This window comes from Prunus dulcis, chromosome 4 (assembly GCF_902201215.1).
Source record: "Prunus dulcis chromosome 4, ALMONDv2, whole genome shotgun sequence".
Lineage (NCBI taxonomy): Eukaryota > Viridiplantae > Streptophyta > Magnoliopsida > Rosales > Rosaceae > Prunus > Prunus dulcis.
This window is the reverse complement of record NC_047653.1, coordinates 1,083,648-1,098,037: the sequence shown is the minus strand read 5'-3', so window position 1 is coordinate 1,098,037 and position 14,390 is coordinate 1,083,648. Positions and strand designations below refer to the sequence as shown.

Genomic DNA, 14,390 nt, shown 5'->3' with positions numbered 1-14,390 from the left:
GCCCTGTACAAGGCTCTGTTTGGGCGTGGGATTCTTTGAACCAGGAATTGGCGCTGGAACCTATTCCCAGGTGTTTGGACGCGGGAATTACGTTCCCGTAAGTCTAGTGGGCCGTAACGTTTTTCAGCCCATCTGGATTGATATGGGCTTAGAGACTCTTAAAGGCCCAAGTTTTACAATGTGTGTGTGCCTACCGAAAGATCCAAGAGCCCAAGAGGCAAAGAGGGTACGTGTGCTGTGCACGAGATAACTACGAAAGCTATGGCCACGAATTTTTGCAATATTCTTCAATTCATCTCGTGTTTGTCTTCGCGTCGCGTCTTCTCCAACTTTCTCTGAAGTCTGAGCCACAACCATGGCTTCTCTGTTAGCTAACGGTATTTCAAGCTTCTGTCCTCAAGCTGCTTCAGAGCAACCGAAGCTGCTCCCAAAAGGGTTTCATCCAAAGCTCGATTTTTTGAAGCTTTCGGGTGTGAAAACCTCTGTTCCGAAAAGGGTCTTCAAGGTCCGAGCAGATGTTGGGTACGACCCGAAAACGATCGACCCGGATGTCTCACAAGGTAAGCTCTCAATCGAGGAATTTCTTCGTAACCGTGAGTACGACAAGAAATTTGGGTTTAATATAGATATAGATTCGTTTTCGATTCCAAAAGGGCTTTCTAGGGAGACCATACGCTTAATCTCTTCGCTGAAAGAAGAGCCTGATTGGATGCTTGAGTTTAGATTGAATGCTTTTGAGAAATTCTTGACTATGAAAGAGCCCAAATGGTCTGATAATCGATATCCTGTGATTAATTTTCAAGATATGTGTTATTACTCAGCACCCAAGAAGAAACCCGCCTTGAATAGCCTCGATGAGGCAGACCCAGAACTTCTTAAGTACTTTGATAGATTAGGAGTCCCGTTGAATGAGCAGAATCGATTGGCTAATGTTGCAGTCGACGCAGTTCTTGATAGTGTCTCGATAGCCACGACACATAGGAAGGCATTGGAGGAAAAAGGCGTGATCTTTTGTTCAATATCGGAGGCGATTAGGGAGTACCCAGATTTAGTTAAGAAGTATTTAGGTAGAGTTGTGCCCACTGGGGATAATTATTATGCTGCCTTGAACTCTGCGGTGTTCAGTGATGGATCATTTTGTTATATACCCAAAGACACTAAGTGCCCGATGCAAATTTCAACTTATTTTCGGATAAATGCATTGGAAACGGGGCAGTTTGAGAGAACTTTGATAGTGGCTGATGATAGGAGTTTCGTGGAGTATTTGGAGGGGTGTACTGCACCTTCTTATGATACAAACCAGCTTCATGCTGCAGTAGTAGAGTTGTACTGTGGTGAGGGTGCAGAGATTAAGTACTCCACAGTGCAGAACTGGTATGCCGGGGATGAGCAAGGGAAGGGAGGGATTTACAATTTTGTCACCAAGCGAGGGCTTTGTGCTGGGGCTCGCTCAAAGATATCTTGGACCCAGGTGGAGACAGGGTCTGCCATTACTTGGAAATACCCAAGTGTTATTTTGGAGGGTGATGATTCTGTGGGTGAGTTCTACTCAGTAGCTTTGACTAATAATTATCAACAGGCAGACACAGGTACAAAGATGATACACAAAGGCAAAAATACGAGAAGTAGAATTATTTCAAAGGGCATATCAGCTGGGAATTCAAGGAACTGTTATCGGGGCCTTGTACAGGTTCAATCAAAGGCAGAGAATGCTAAAAACTCCTCACAGTGTGATTCAATGCTTATTGGAGACAGTGCAGCTGCCAACACCTACCCATATATCCAGGTAATTTACTTTGATCTTGCCTCTTTTGTTTTTGTCATTAAGATCACGTATGTTGGTTTTTTTTATTACATGGTTGCCTTAGTGTGATGGTTAATTAGATTGATCATGGGATGACATTCTTGCATTACTTTGTGTTACTCTGCCCTTCTGCTGAGCCCTGGCCCTCCCATCTTGTGCCAAATGTAATTTGTTTCCATAATTCACATGAGTTTGGTGTTGGCAATTGGAGAAGAAAGTTTAAAAGGTGGTTTGCTTTTGGAGAAAGGTATGATGAGTCTGGTGTTCAATATGTAGGTCACTTACTTGTCTAAGATGCTATCAAGATGGTTACCAAGATTAGTCAATAGTGTTAGTCGAAAAGATTAGACACACTGATACAACACTGCCTTTATTGACCAAAAAAACTGCATTAGGCACATATTGCACTAGATTCAAACTATTTTCAGTACATTCACGACTTCCTGTATCTGGTGAAAATCTAATATATTCTAGGTCGATTACAGAATTCTTAAGTTATTTGGTCCTAATCTTACTGCCATTACAATTTTTTGCCTGATAATTGCATTCAGGCTATAATTATATAAATATATATGGCCATAATTGGCCTCTATAATTTGCAGTAAATACATTTTTTTGGCTGATAATGGCATTAAATGGTATAGTTCTTTCGTTGGTTTGGTTGGTTCAAGGATTATCCAATTGGCTGTTTTTGCATTGGTTTCATCTCAATTACTAAATTCCTTTCCAAAGTTGTTGGTTTTCATCCAGTTGGTGCCCATAGAATGTGAAACTGTCATGGAATTTTTTTTTTTTAATTCCTTAATGAATTCATCTCATGTGTTTAACAGGTAAAGAATCCCTCAGCTCGTATTGAACACGAAGCCAGTACCTCCAAAATTGGTGAAGACCAGCTATTTTACTTTCAGCAAAGAGGAATCGACTATGAGAAAGCCATGGCTGCTATGATATCCGGGTTTTGCCGGGATGTATTCAATGAGCTCCCTGACGAGTTTGGGTCTGAGGTGAACCAATTGATTGGTTTGAAGCTTGAAGGATCTGTGGGTTAGACAACAGCAATGGTTTATGCAAATAAGCTGAGTCGAGGAAATTCAATCTTTTTGTCAATGGGTTACAACCAAATTCAAGTCGATTGCAAGAGACGTTTTAGCTGATAGCTATGTTGTGAAAATGTTTCGAAGATGGAAAGTATGTACATAGATATTTGTTGTAAATGTGTATCCTCTACTGTCAAAGTACCTACTGAAACGTATTGAGATAGAAGCACTGTGGTGCGCATAACTCTACTTGTTGATTGACAATAATGCTTGTTATAAATTAAATTTTAAGCTTAACAGTGCGTTCGCAATTGTAAGATTGCCTCTGGTTTTTTTATCTTTTTGGCGGGAAGATGTAATTCTGAGAGGTTGTGTTTCGACGAGGGACTTTGAAATGATGGGATTTTGAAGTGAGGGGATTTCAAAATGATGGGATTTTAAGGTGAGGGACTTCAAAATGATGGGGTTAGTATAGTTCCTTGTTTGGCTAATTATTTTGTTGGTGGGATTTTATTGGTTAATTGCTTGTATAAATAAAATAATTGAAGAAATATTTTTTTTATTTTATATATATATAAATTTTATACTGTGAAATTCAACATTCTTTGATACACAATATTTTGGTGGATCACTTTATTTATTTATTTATTTATGAGTTTAACCCGTATTATTTCTTATAAATAAATTCATTTTTTATTCTTGCCTAATAAACTAATAGCTGGAAATCATTAGAATGAAAGGTATCGAAAAGAATTTAAATTCTCATTTCCCAATATTGCTTATATATAAAAAATAATTGAAGAAATAACATTAGCCATAAACCCTAAAATAATAAGAAAATATTGGAATTTTTTTTCTTCGGTTTCGGCTGCTGCTTTGATTCGCTTGGATTGGGCTCTCTCAATGTCTGCCGAGGCAGAGCCTTCGTCCTCCGGGTACGTGCCTGGTGACGTGGACGACTACATTTCGGTGAGTGTGGTTTCTCTTTTTTGGTTGCTGAGAAAATGTCGGGAAACCAGAAAGAAATTGAGTAATTTGTTTAGTGGAAGGAATTATGTTTATTTAACGAAACATAGATATTAAGTACATATTGTTTAATATCAGCTGACTATGCTATGATATTCGGTTTGTGAATTTCTAAAATGTTATATTATTTTATCTTTTGTGTGGTATTCTGTAGCAATCTTCTTCAGGAATGTTTTCAGAATTTAGAGAGAATACAAGCTAATTTCACAGGGAGGAGGAGCCAAAGAAAAGCAGAACGCAGTGATGGCTTTGATTGCACACTATGCTTGAACCTGTCACAACTCCTTGTGGGCTTTCTTTTTGTCGTTCACGCCTATTTCAGTCGGTGAGTGTTTTGTTGTTACTGATTCTATTTTCTGCAAAAGAGCAATATTGACAAACTTATCTGCCAAGTTTTGTATACCTACTTGGTACATTTCTACAGTCCATGTGATCCATATGTTTTGTTGTTTTTGTTGAATATTCATAGATTTTTCTTGTACCTTGTCACTTAAACAACAGGTGAGGAGGATAATGGAAGGCAACCGTCGGATCAGCACCGGTCCTTTTCTTTCCTTTTTAACTTTCTTAAGGTACATAAAGTTTTACCCAAAGTTTAAGTTTCACTGATTGTGGCTTGTTTTATCACTGACTCTTCCTAATTTTGCTTGTGAAGTGGAAATTGCCGAGTAGGTCTTTCATCCTCCTCCTTTCCTTCTTAATTTGCTCTCTGTTTACATTGTGAATGCTAAAACTGATCTACTTTTCATTTAATGAACAATTATCCTTTATTTATACACCCAAGGTTGCAAATTAGCTAAATAGGCTTATCTATGATAAATATTTCCATGTCAGAACGTATTTTGTTTGAAGTTATGATGTTTTTTTTTAATGATTCATTCACATACTTATAACAATACCATTTCATGCAGATTGAAAGTCGCCGACGGTTTCGTATAATTCGATCTTGGGACCAAGATGGGTGAGTTGTCTTATAAGATGTCTAACCATTCATTTGATCTTTAGTTACTGCTCTTGTTCAATATTTTTATCTTCTGATGTGCTCTTCAGGTACCGTGTTGCAGAGATTGAATGGGTACAGGACATATATCCACCACAAGTGTCTAGAGAGAGAGCAGACTTGAGTTCATGACAATTTGGTTTGCTGTAATCTCTATATTGGAGTGTGCTCTTTTCTTCTATATTTTATTTTTAAATTTGTTGTTGTAGAGTAAGAAGCTTGAGTTAAACTTGAGCTGGTGCTTAACAATGCTGTTGAGTATTTTTTATAAATTGGTCACACATTTTTCTAGATGCAAAGTTGCGTAGTTTTTAACTTCAATTGGCAAAACTGAGATGCAATAAGCAGAGCTCAAGTGTTATGGATAAGGCAACTTATTTACATGTGACACGTGACCTAATGGAATTTGATTGTAAATCTTCAACTGTATTATAGTTGTCACTGAATTAAGTCTGATAATGTCATTGCTAAAAGGCCCTGTAGCTAATGTATTAATAGCCTGAAGTGTTGGATCCATCACTGCAGGAAGATGCAGGACAAAGTTCTATGTTGTTGTCGCTGAATTTTCGTCTATGTAAGAAAACATTAATTCATACATGAGTTCTGGCTAAAAAAAGCTTACATGAACTATGGAAAATCAATCTATTATTACATTCTTCTCCTGCATCCGTTCTGCAGTTTTTGGTGCAGAACTTTGATGAATTAAAAGCGTCATCTGGTCAACAAAGAGCATGTTTCTCATTTGCTCCAGTTGTTCCCATTCTTTCTCCATCTGCAAATCCAACGCCTCAAAACGATCAATCTTCCCTTGGATCTCTTTCATCTGCACCCCTGTAATCCCAGAAAGTGCTCTCCCCACATCCAGCCCTTCCTTCTCAAGCTGTGAATTTGCATCTACAAAATTTGCCCCAAGTGCATCTAGGTTGGTGTCTCCATTCAATGCAGCATCAGTTTCATGCTGTCTTGCATTTGAAGCCCGAAATCCAGCACTCATTCTACTTGTCTCATAATCCGCCTCACATAGCGTAGTTACAGCGGAGCAAGCAGCAGCTTCTGCAACCTTTACGCCCGCCAACGCTGACAGAAAGGCCGTCTGAGCCATAATTGGGTTGCTCGCATCTGCAAGAGGCGTGAGACGCATTCGTTTATCTAGAGACGGTGTTGTACCATCACCATTACCCTCCATTCCGAATTCGGCATCACCTGCATTGTCCGGCAATGCACTACTAGGCTTGTGATCCAAATTCCCAGAATCCAAATCTCCATTCAATTCCTCACCGAAAGGAATCTTGAGAAAATGAGCAACACATTCCTTCTCACTTCTACCAACATGTTGTGCAACCTTCCTCCAATCATCACCATAATGCATGAGGCCTTCTAAGAGATGTAGAGTATCCTTATCAGCCCAGCCATTCCCCATCTCTTCATTGATCTCAACCCGCCTGAAATCTGAAGAACTTACACCAATCTGATAGTTCCCACGAACATAGCACCTTGCACACAGCGTCATATCATACTGTTCCCAACAATTAAATTCAAAACATCAGTTGCAGAAACCATAGCAGCAATATGACACTAATGGATTGCAAGGCAGTCTTTTTTACAAGCAAAATCAAAATTAATCAATTCAATTCCCAATAATTACAACAAATGTTAAATGAATCAATTCAATTCCCAATATATCATGGTAGCAAAAGAATGACATTGGAAAAGGACAGACCTTTTCAGAAACAAAGCAGGCAATGCTACAAAGAGACTTGCAGCCATTGCAAGTCCTCTTCTTGGGGCTCTCCTTGTTGGGAGCGGAAGCAGAGTCCTTGGGACCGCCGGAGGGGGATTCAGCGCCGCCATGAGAGGCGGCGGCGGCGGCCTTGCTGTCCTTGTCCTCCCACCGGAGGGGCTTGTTGAGCGCGGAAGGAGTGTAATTGATCAAACCCCAGGCCTCGAGGAAATCAAAAACCCTCCGAACGGAGCCGACGTCGCCAACGAGAGCCTTGCGGGCCTCGGTGAAGGTGAGCTTCCGAGAAGGGTTGACAGCTCTGGAGTGCTTGACGATGGTGTTGCGGTAGTACTTGTAAAGGGTAGGGTTTTTGGACGGAGAGCGAGAGTCGAAGAACTCTGGGAGGAACCGGACCTCGCAGTGGTGGATAAGGTCCGGCGAGAACCAGCTGGAGTAGCTGGGGACGAGGATGACGTTAGCGTCGGCGCTAGGACTCGGTTGGGTTTGACGTGGAGTGGCGGATCCCGGCGTCTCGGGCTTGACGGAGGTCGGTGAAGGAGCTGGCGGGGGCTTGTCGGAGGAGGTTGCCATGGGCTTTAGCCGATCTGAGATTTTGCAGTGAAAGCACTTCCAGTTTCAGATTATTTTTTCAAGTTTTCCAGAAACGAGCGTTTCTGCCTGAGGTTTGTCTTGGTGTGTATTATTCTTTCTTGTCAATAAGCGTTGGGCCAGGACAAGGCCCACTTACAGTCTGCCCTTCCTTGAGGAGTTGGGCATTTTAACTGGCCCACTAAGGCAGGGGAAGGTCTTAACCCTTGAAAACTTGGGCTTAACCTTGAAATAAAGTACAAATGTCACGTCATTCATTTGCACCTAAGTTCGAGTCTCTTTTGGTAAGCTCGTCCCCTTTCACCCAAGTTCGACTTCCTCTTATTGTAAATTAGACTCACTTAAAGTAGTTTGGACTGTTATTTACAGGAAATGGGACTCAAACTTAAATGCAAAGGGCCGGACTTACTACCCTAACCAACTAATTTAACTTGCAATGAATACCTTTGTAATATAAGTTTTGAGTAATGGATAATTTAAACATTCACAAATTCTTTAATATGAAATAATTGAATGCCTAGTTCATGCAGGAAACTGAATATCTACTTGGGGATGAGAGACGTACGAAACTGAACCAAATAAATTGTACATGAATAATACTAATTATATGATGATGCCGAATGCAAGCATGGTCTGATAATAAACTCTGATTTAATTGATGAAACGTCATCGTTCTCTTGTTGCATCCTTGAATTTAAAAATGGAAACAATGTCACTCTTGTTTTTGTCAAGCCCAAGCCGTTGGAGGGTTGACTTATTCATCAAAAGCCACTGCGAAACCACTTGAAGGAACATGTTTGTCCCCTTTGGAAGAGAAACTCTCATAGATATTTTGCTATCTCTAATTAATAACGCAATAATTTGATATGTATGACAAATTTTTCACGTGTCATTATGTTATTGATCGGGAATAACTTTTGCTATCCCCGTTTGTTTTTTGAGTTTTGATTTGTTTTGCCTTTGGCCCCCTCTTCACTCTGTACAGACTCTTTAAAGCTTTTTTTCTTTCTATAATTTAATTTAATGGCAATTATTTATGAGTTTTTATTTTCAAAGATCCCTCAGGCCGGTGGAGGTTTTTGTCTGTTCTATACATGGGCAAGCCTCATGTTTCCTCTTCTTCTTCCTTTGACTTCAGAGCTCAGCTCATCAATCATCCAATGACGGCCAGCCTGCATCACCTTTCACTTCCTAAACTCTACTTTACTCTGGCGGTGTGCTTGCTTATGTTTGCAAAGCTGGTCTTTAATGACTAATAATACAATCTTAATTCAATTTTATATTTTCAAATTAAAACAAATAATAATATACTACGTGTTAAGATACAACGAAAATTTGTAACTCAAATAGTTAAACAGTTAGTAAATTTGAATGAATTTCGAGATATAACTATATTCATGTACCTATGTAAAAAAACTCTCCTGGTTTGAAGTGTAAACTACACAATTTTCAATAAGTCGTATGCATCGATTAAGTAAATGCATGAACTAATACTTAAATACCACAATTACTGGTCTTAATTTCTTGATCACCCAATTGATTGAACCACATGGTTTACGTACACATTACCCCTTTCTTAATCAACCATTCACATCCCAAATGGCATCTGATCCAAAACCAAAGGATTAGATCTTTTATTCTATAAGATATAATTCAGTAGTGATCTACTGATGTTCATACCTTGAGGCACTCTGCATGACAAATTAAATGAACCCTTCTTTTTTAATCATGGAAATTTAAACTGAATTTTATAATGGAATTGGTTTTAGTTAATTCACACAAAGGAGATGATATTAAAGGCCAGCTCAGTGCCTGCAGTTTTTCTCTCCATTATTTGTGTAAACAAACAAACATTAGTAGTGCACATGCTTCTGCTTCATCAGCAAAAATATGACCTCCTCTCTGACCTGACCCTACACCTCCATTACCAACTCTTCAAGGCTCTCTCTATAAATCCCACTTAATTAATCTCATCTCAGCTCACATAACCATAACACATTAAATCTCTCTCTCTCTCTCTCTCTCTCTTGATATCTTGAAGGAAATGGCTGTTATGATCAGAAAGCCATATGCCTACTCAAAGATGGACAAGGAGGACCCAGAAGAGGTCATTCATCGACGAGCGCAGTTCTTGATCTACAAAGTGTTGCAGCAAGCAGAAACGCGAAGAAGGCCGTTGAATTTGAGGATCAGAATACGAAAGTTGAAGGTGAAGATTGGGAGGAGATTAAAGAAGTTGAGGAAGAGCATGCTGCTAAGTATATCTGCAGCCAGAGTCTGCGTTTATAAGCAAGTTTTTAGTCAACTGAAAACTTGCAAGACTTTGTTTGGCCGCGGGGAGGGAGCCATTGGCGCCAGTCTTCCAGCTTTGTTCACTTAATTGAACCACTTTTGGTTGTGTTGTGTCTCTTACCGTTTTGAGAAATACCAGGTTGTAATTTTGGTGTTCGATTTTTGCTCACAGATAAATATAATATGGGATGTTACATAGTTTGCTTGCTTGATGCTTCTTTTCACATAAACAAGCAATCTCAGCTTGGCTTTGGCTTGAAGATATTTTGGGTTCAAACATTCGTTCGTACGCTTGGAAATTATACATGCAAATGAGCACACAATTAAGCACTTTATAATTAAAGACAAATGAAGATTCGTTTGGGAATGATTTTATGAGGACCAAAATTATTTATATATGAGAAGAAGAACCTCCAATGTGCTTCTTCATAATCACTTGAAATAATTTTAAATGATTTTAAGGAGAAACACGCCTAGCTTATAGCTTAAGTATAGTTATATGGATCTAATTAACATGCTATACTTACTGACCAATAACATGGCTGCCCTGCAATGTATTGAAGTGTTTTTACCTTATTTTATTGGGGATTTGGCTGGTAGGTTGGAAAGTTATGGGATATAAATTATAGATGTTGTTTCAATTTTCAAAGATAGTCATAGTTTTTGCAAAGAAGTCAACTCCCTCAAGTAATTCCACAATTTATTTCATATATAACTGGCCCAGAGCTAGACCAACCCATAAATCCAACTAGCCTAATTCCCGTCTAATGTTCTGGGTTTCGCCTTTAATTATTTACTTAGACTTGACAAACCCATGTTATAATTAATTAAGTTGCTTTGATTAGGTTCGTCAAAGCTGACTAAATTAAGATAATTAATCACAAGCGTCGGCTGAATTCATGCTTGACACGCTTTGTCTCATTTTCTTATCTTATACATATAATATTATGTAAATAAATATTAATTATGCTAATCTCCAGCAAGTAGCAAGCTCGTTTCATTATGCATGGCACGCCTTTATCTCATTGATTTCCCTCCTTCCTTATATTTCATCTCATGCATGAGGCATATCATATGAGGGTTCAGTTCACGTCAGGTCCTCGGCGGCTCCACCAGATTAATCAACAGGTGTTTCAAGGTGATTGATTAGGACGACAGCATGTTCAGTTCAGCCATGTGGTCTCGGACTTATATTATATCTGTGGATAAGTTTGTGTTCAAATTTAATCAACTTGAGCTAACTCACGATCACTTCTCGAGCCCGATGCAACAGCTATCTAAACACATTACTTGTACGTACGAACGTAGCTAGCTTATTAGCCTTTGATATTGGTAATCAGAGATCCAATGAGAATACAAACATGAAATCGATCATCTCCCCAGTAAAATATAAAGTTGGGCTGCATACCAGAAAAAACTACTGGTCTAAATTTGAGCACATCAGCTTTTTAGAAGAGGAAGAGGAGGAGGCCGCTTCTTGTCTGTCATCCCATTTTTCCAAACGGTTTATAGCCGTGCCTACCTGAAAATAATTAAGATACGCAAGTGTGAATAAACGACACGTCCGGTGAGAAGGACTGGCTTGGACACAACTTCAATCATGTCCACGCCGAGTCATCTTGCTACGGCGAGGTCGAAGTGAGCTCAAGTCCCAACTGGGTCTTTTATTGAGCTTCAAGCCCAATGAAACGAATACCAACATTTGGGCCTGGATCATTGTGGATGGTTCAAGACTGGTTTCTCGCATATATTTACAGTTGGGCCTGATAGGGCTACTAGTAAGATTGAGGAAACTTTGGTATGTTCTGTTCTGGGCGGTGCCAAATTTAGCTTTGACTGAACATGCGCTCAAGTATTTCTCACAAAGCATATTCATTGAAGTTAATTACCTCTTTATTCCAGTCCGTACGAAATGTTACCCACAGTAAGATGATGGTCTGCATCAATGTTCCTCCTATCATCCCTGTCCAGATCCCCTGTAAATTCAAAATCAAAAGATAGTTTTGTCACCTCTCCTTTTTCACCCTACTTTTCTTGTCCAACTCGATGTATGCTAAGTTGGAAGAAGTAGTATTATATAGTGGGAGCTTCTACAATGAGGAGTTTAGAGTGAGGAGCTTATTTGAGGGTTTCAATCCCACCCTCAAATCATTTCAAAAGTTTAAGTCCATTGATTTCCTCATATTTGTTGATGGGGCGGTTGAACCCCTCAAATAAGCTCCTTACTTTAAAGTCCTCGTTATAGCCTTTCCGTTATGTAGTTACCTCAGCACCAAAGTCGAACTTAAATCCAAGAAGACAGCCTAATGGGATCCCAACCACGTAATAGCATCCAACATTCACATACGCCACAAATGCTTGCCATCCACATCCAACAGCCACCCCTACATTACTTGATACAATTTAATTAATTATATATATATATGCTGATCAATTTCACCTGTTGGAAATATATAGACTACTATTTTGATGTATAATTATGTTCTCTTGCTTAAATTATTAGTTCAATCAAGCAAAAACAATATCACGCACATTTCATTAGTGTTTTGCCAAAAGTATCATATCGGATAATATAAAACTAATCAAACCCCAATATGATCCCGAATTCACTATATACCAAATTGATGGTATAGCTAGCTAGCGGAGTATATAAGATATTACTTACCGGACAGGACTGGTTGAATCCCGTTAAGAATAAGGGTGACGGCCAAGTAAGGAGTGAGGTGGGAGACAGCATTGGCCACGGTTTCACCGTCAGTGAAGGCGTAGCTGATGACGTGACGTAAGGAGAGCACAACCACAGCTTCCACGATAGCAATCAATACCGACACAATTGTTACCACTAGAACTGAGAATGCTGCTGACTTTGGATTCCCAGCACCTAGCTCGTTGCTTACCCTCACACTGTTCCCATACAATATCATTAACTGTATGTTAATCTTATATCCATAACATTACACTTAATTATTCAACAAATACGATCAATTATTTTTATACCTTGCAGCTGCATTAAACCCGACAGAAACCATGAGCAGCAATCCAGATATCCCCATGCTGCATGCATATAAGGCCACGAAACCAACACTAATTACTTATTAATCCACAAATTTATACATTTAGAAACGTATATATACCTAAATAAATAAGTGGGTGGAAATATCCCTACTTGAACATTCAATTTGGTTAATTACGTGTTTATATAAGGAATTGGGTGAACTCCGTATGCATGAGTGAATGATGGCAATAATGGAAAGGAGCTCTTACACTTACATTGGGGCCTGGGGCTGTCCTTTACGCAGGATAATGACAATGTCCTTAATTGTCTTGTCTGTCCTTCAGTCTGTAGGGTTGTACATATTTATTGTAGAAAGCTTTAACTTGTTTAATTTTTTTTGAAAAAAACAAGGTGTAATGCATGTTCATCAGGAAAAAGCAAAAGTCCCAAGGAAAGAAAGACTTTACTTTCTCTTTTAGTTAATTAGGGTTAGACCAATCATTGTGATTTCAATAGCTAGCTAACTATAAAGGTGAAGTTACAGTAGACAGTGAAAATTAATTAGGCAGGCATCAGATGATTTTTGTTCTTACCATATGGACAAAGAATTTAACGCGAGCTCAGGGTTCTCGAGCAACCCAGCAATCAACACTAATACCTGAAAGTACCAAGTCTCCAAGCACAGCATCACAGCCGACGCAGCCGATAGCTTCAGAAAATCCCACAACCCAGAAAACGCTTCCAAACTAAACCCAGTCCACGTCTCTTTGCACCGACTGCTCTTTAGGATGTAAATAAACTGGGCCCCAACTATGATCCACCACGACAAGCTCAGAACCAACGACGCACCGATCAACCCCATGCCCAACCTGTACACAGCTGCCCAGCTCAGCACTAAATGCACTCCAAGTGTAGCTGCTGATATGTAGGCACTTGGGGCCACAATTCTCTGGGCTTGAAGAAACTTTTGGATCGGGAAGTTGATGGCGTAGGCAAAGATTTGTGGGATGAGGCCGTAGACATAAACGGCGGCTGCTGCAGCCAGCTTTGGTGTCTCACCAAATAAGATCAAGATGGGTTTGGATAGGAGGAAGATGAGAAGCAGTGGAAGGCCAGTGAGGGTTAAGACTATGGTTGCTCTTTGGAGGTATATGCCTAACATGTCATATTTTTGGGCACCGTAGGCTTGTCCACATAGAGTCTCCACCGCACTTCCCATGCCTAACTGCATGAGACAAGAGCCAGACAGACGGCAAAAGATAAGAATGAGAACATAACAAGAGTGAAACATAACAATGTGACACGTCAACTCTTAGTTGACAGAGTGAAACATAACAAGAGTTGAGGTTGTGGGACGTGTACCATGAGGCCGTAGGCGAAGAGTTGGACGCCGCTGTTGCCGAGGGAGGCGGCGGCGAGCTCAAGGTTGCCGAGGTGGCCGGCGAAGACACGAGTGGAAAGTGACATGAGATAGTTAACGATATACACCAAGACGGCAGGGGCTGCAAGGCGAAAGAGGACCTTGAGTTCAATCCAGGTGGCCAGGCGGAGTCTCTTGAAGGAGGACAGCTGGGTGTCAGATAGCACCTTCTCAAGTGGAGACTCCAAGCCATCGCCATGGCCGGAGGCTTCGGCTGCTGCTGAGTCGGGTTCGGAGTCTAAGATGGGTTGGCGGAGTTGGTCTTGATCATTGACCATATTGGACTAACAAACTATGGTTATGGTGTTTGTGGAGGCTTTGCCACAATTTGATCTATACAGCAAATGGTTGCTTTTTTTGTTGGACGAAAACGAAATGGGTGCTTGGAAAGAATAATATTGACGGTAAGACAAGGAATTCTTTTTCGACACGATGTGGGAGGAAATAAGTTTATTTGGGAATCAGGCTATAAAGCCCTAATATATAT

The 14,390-nt window shown here is 40.0% G+C and overlaps 4 protein-coding genes and 1 long non-coding RNA gene across 5 annotated transcripts; 3 read left to right on the top strand and 2 right to left on the bottom strand.

The window, feature by feature from the left end:
* Positions 1-283: 283 nt before the first annotated feature.
* On the top strand, positions 284-3,152 carry LOC117624629 (UPF0051 protein ABCI8, chloroplastic). Its single transcript, XM_034355991.1, has 2 exons — positions 284-1,786; positions 2,635-3,152. Exons 1-2 carry the CDS (start codon positions 356-358, stop codon positions 2,851-2,853), a joined length of 1,650 nt encoding a protein of 549 aa, XP_034211882.1. The 5' UTR covers positions 284-355; the 3' UTR covers positions 2,854-3,152.
* Positions 3,153-3,739: 587 nt separating this feature from the next.
* Positions 3,740-5,158, top strand: LOC117623768. Its single transcript, XR_004585223.1, has 5 exons — positions 3,740-3,810; positions 4,022-4,192; positions 4,369-4,439; positions 4,779-4,828; positions 4,918-5,158. It is a non-coding gene; the product is annotated as an uncharacterized LOC117623768 (long non-coding RNA).
* A 170-nt stretch (positions 5,159-5,328) lies between these two features.
* LOC117623767 (SWI/SNF complex subunit SWI3B-like) lies at positions 5,329-7,261 on the bottom strand. Its single transcript, XM_034354736.1, has 2 exons — positions 6,588-7,261; positions 5,329-6,383 (listed from the first exon to the last, which is right to left on the bottom strand). The coding sequence occupies exons 1-2, from the start codon at positions 7,176-7,178 to the stop codon at positions 5,505-5,507; spliced, it is 1,470 nt and encodes a 489-aa protein (XP_034210627.1). The 5' UTR covers positions 7,179-7,261; the 3' UTR covers positions 5,329-5,504.
* Positions 7,262-9,199: 1,938 nt separating this feature from the next.
* LOC117626198 lies at positions 9,200-9,686 on the top strand. The gene has a single exon (XM_034357854.1). It carries the CDS (start codon positions 9,241-9,243, stop codon positions 9,574-9,576), a length of 336 nt encoding a protein of 111 aa, XP_034213745.1. The 5' UTR covers positions 9,200-9,240; the 3' UTR covers positions 9,577-9,686.
* Positions 9,687-10,468: 782 nt separating this feature from the next.
* LOC117624679 (protein DETOXIFICATION 40-like) lies at positions 10,469-14,364 on the bottom strand. The gene is made up of 7 exons (XM_034356069.1): positions 13,846-14,364; positions 13,077-13,708; positions 12,486-12,542; positions 12,154-12,392; positions 11,754-11,872; positions 11,378-11,464; positions 10,469-11,010 (listed from the first exon to the last, which is right to left on the bottom strand). Exons 1-7 carry the CDS (start codon positions 14,179-14,181, stop codon positions 10,906-10,908), a joined length of 1,575 nt encoding a protein of 524 aa, XP_034211960.1. The 5' UTR covers positions 14,182-14,364; the 3' UTR covers positions 10,469-10,905.
* Positions 14,365-14,390: the final 26 nt, after the last annotated feature.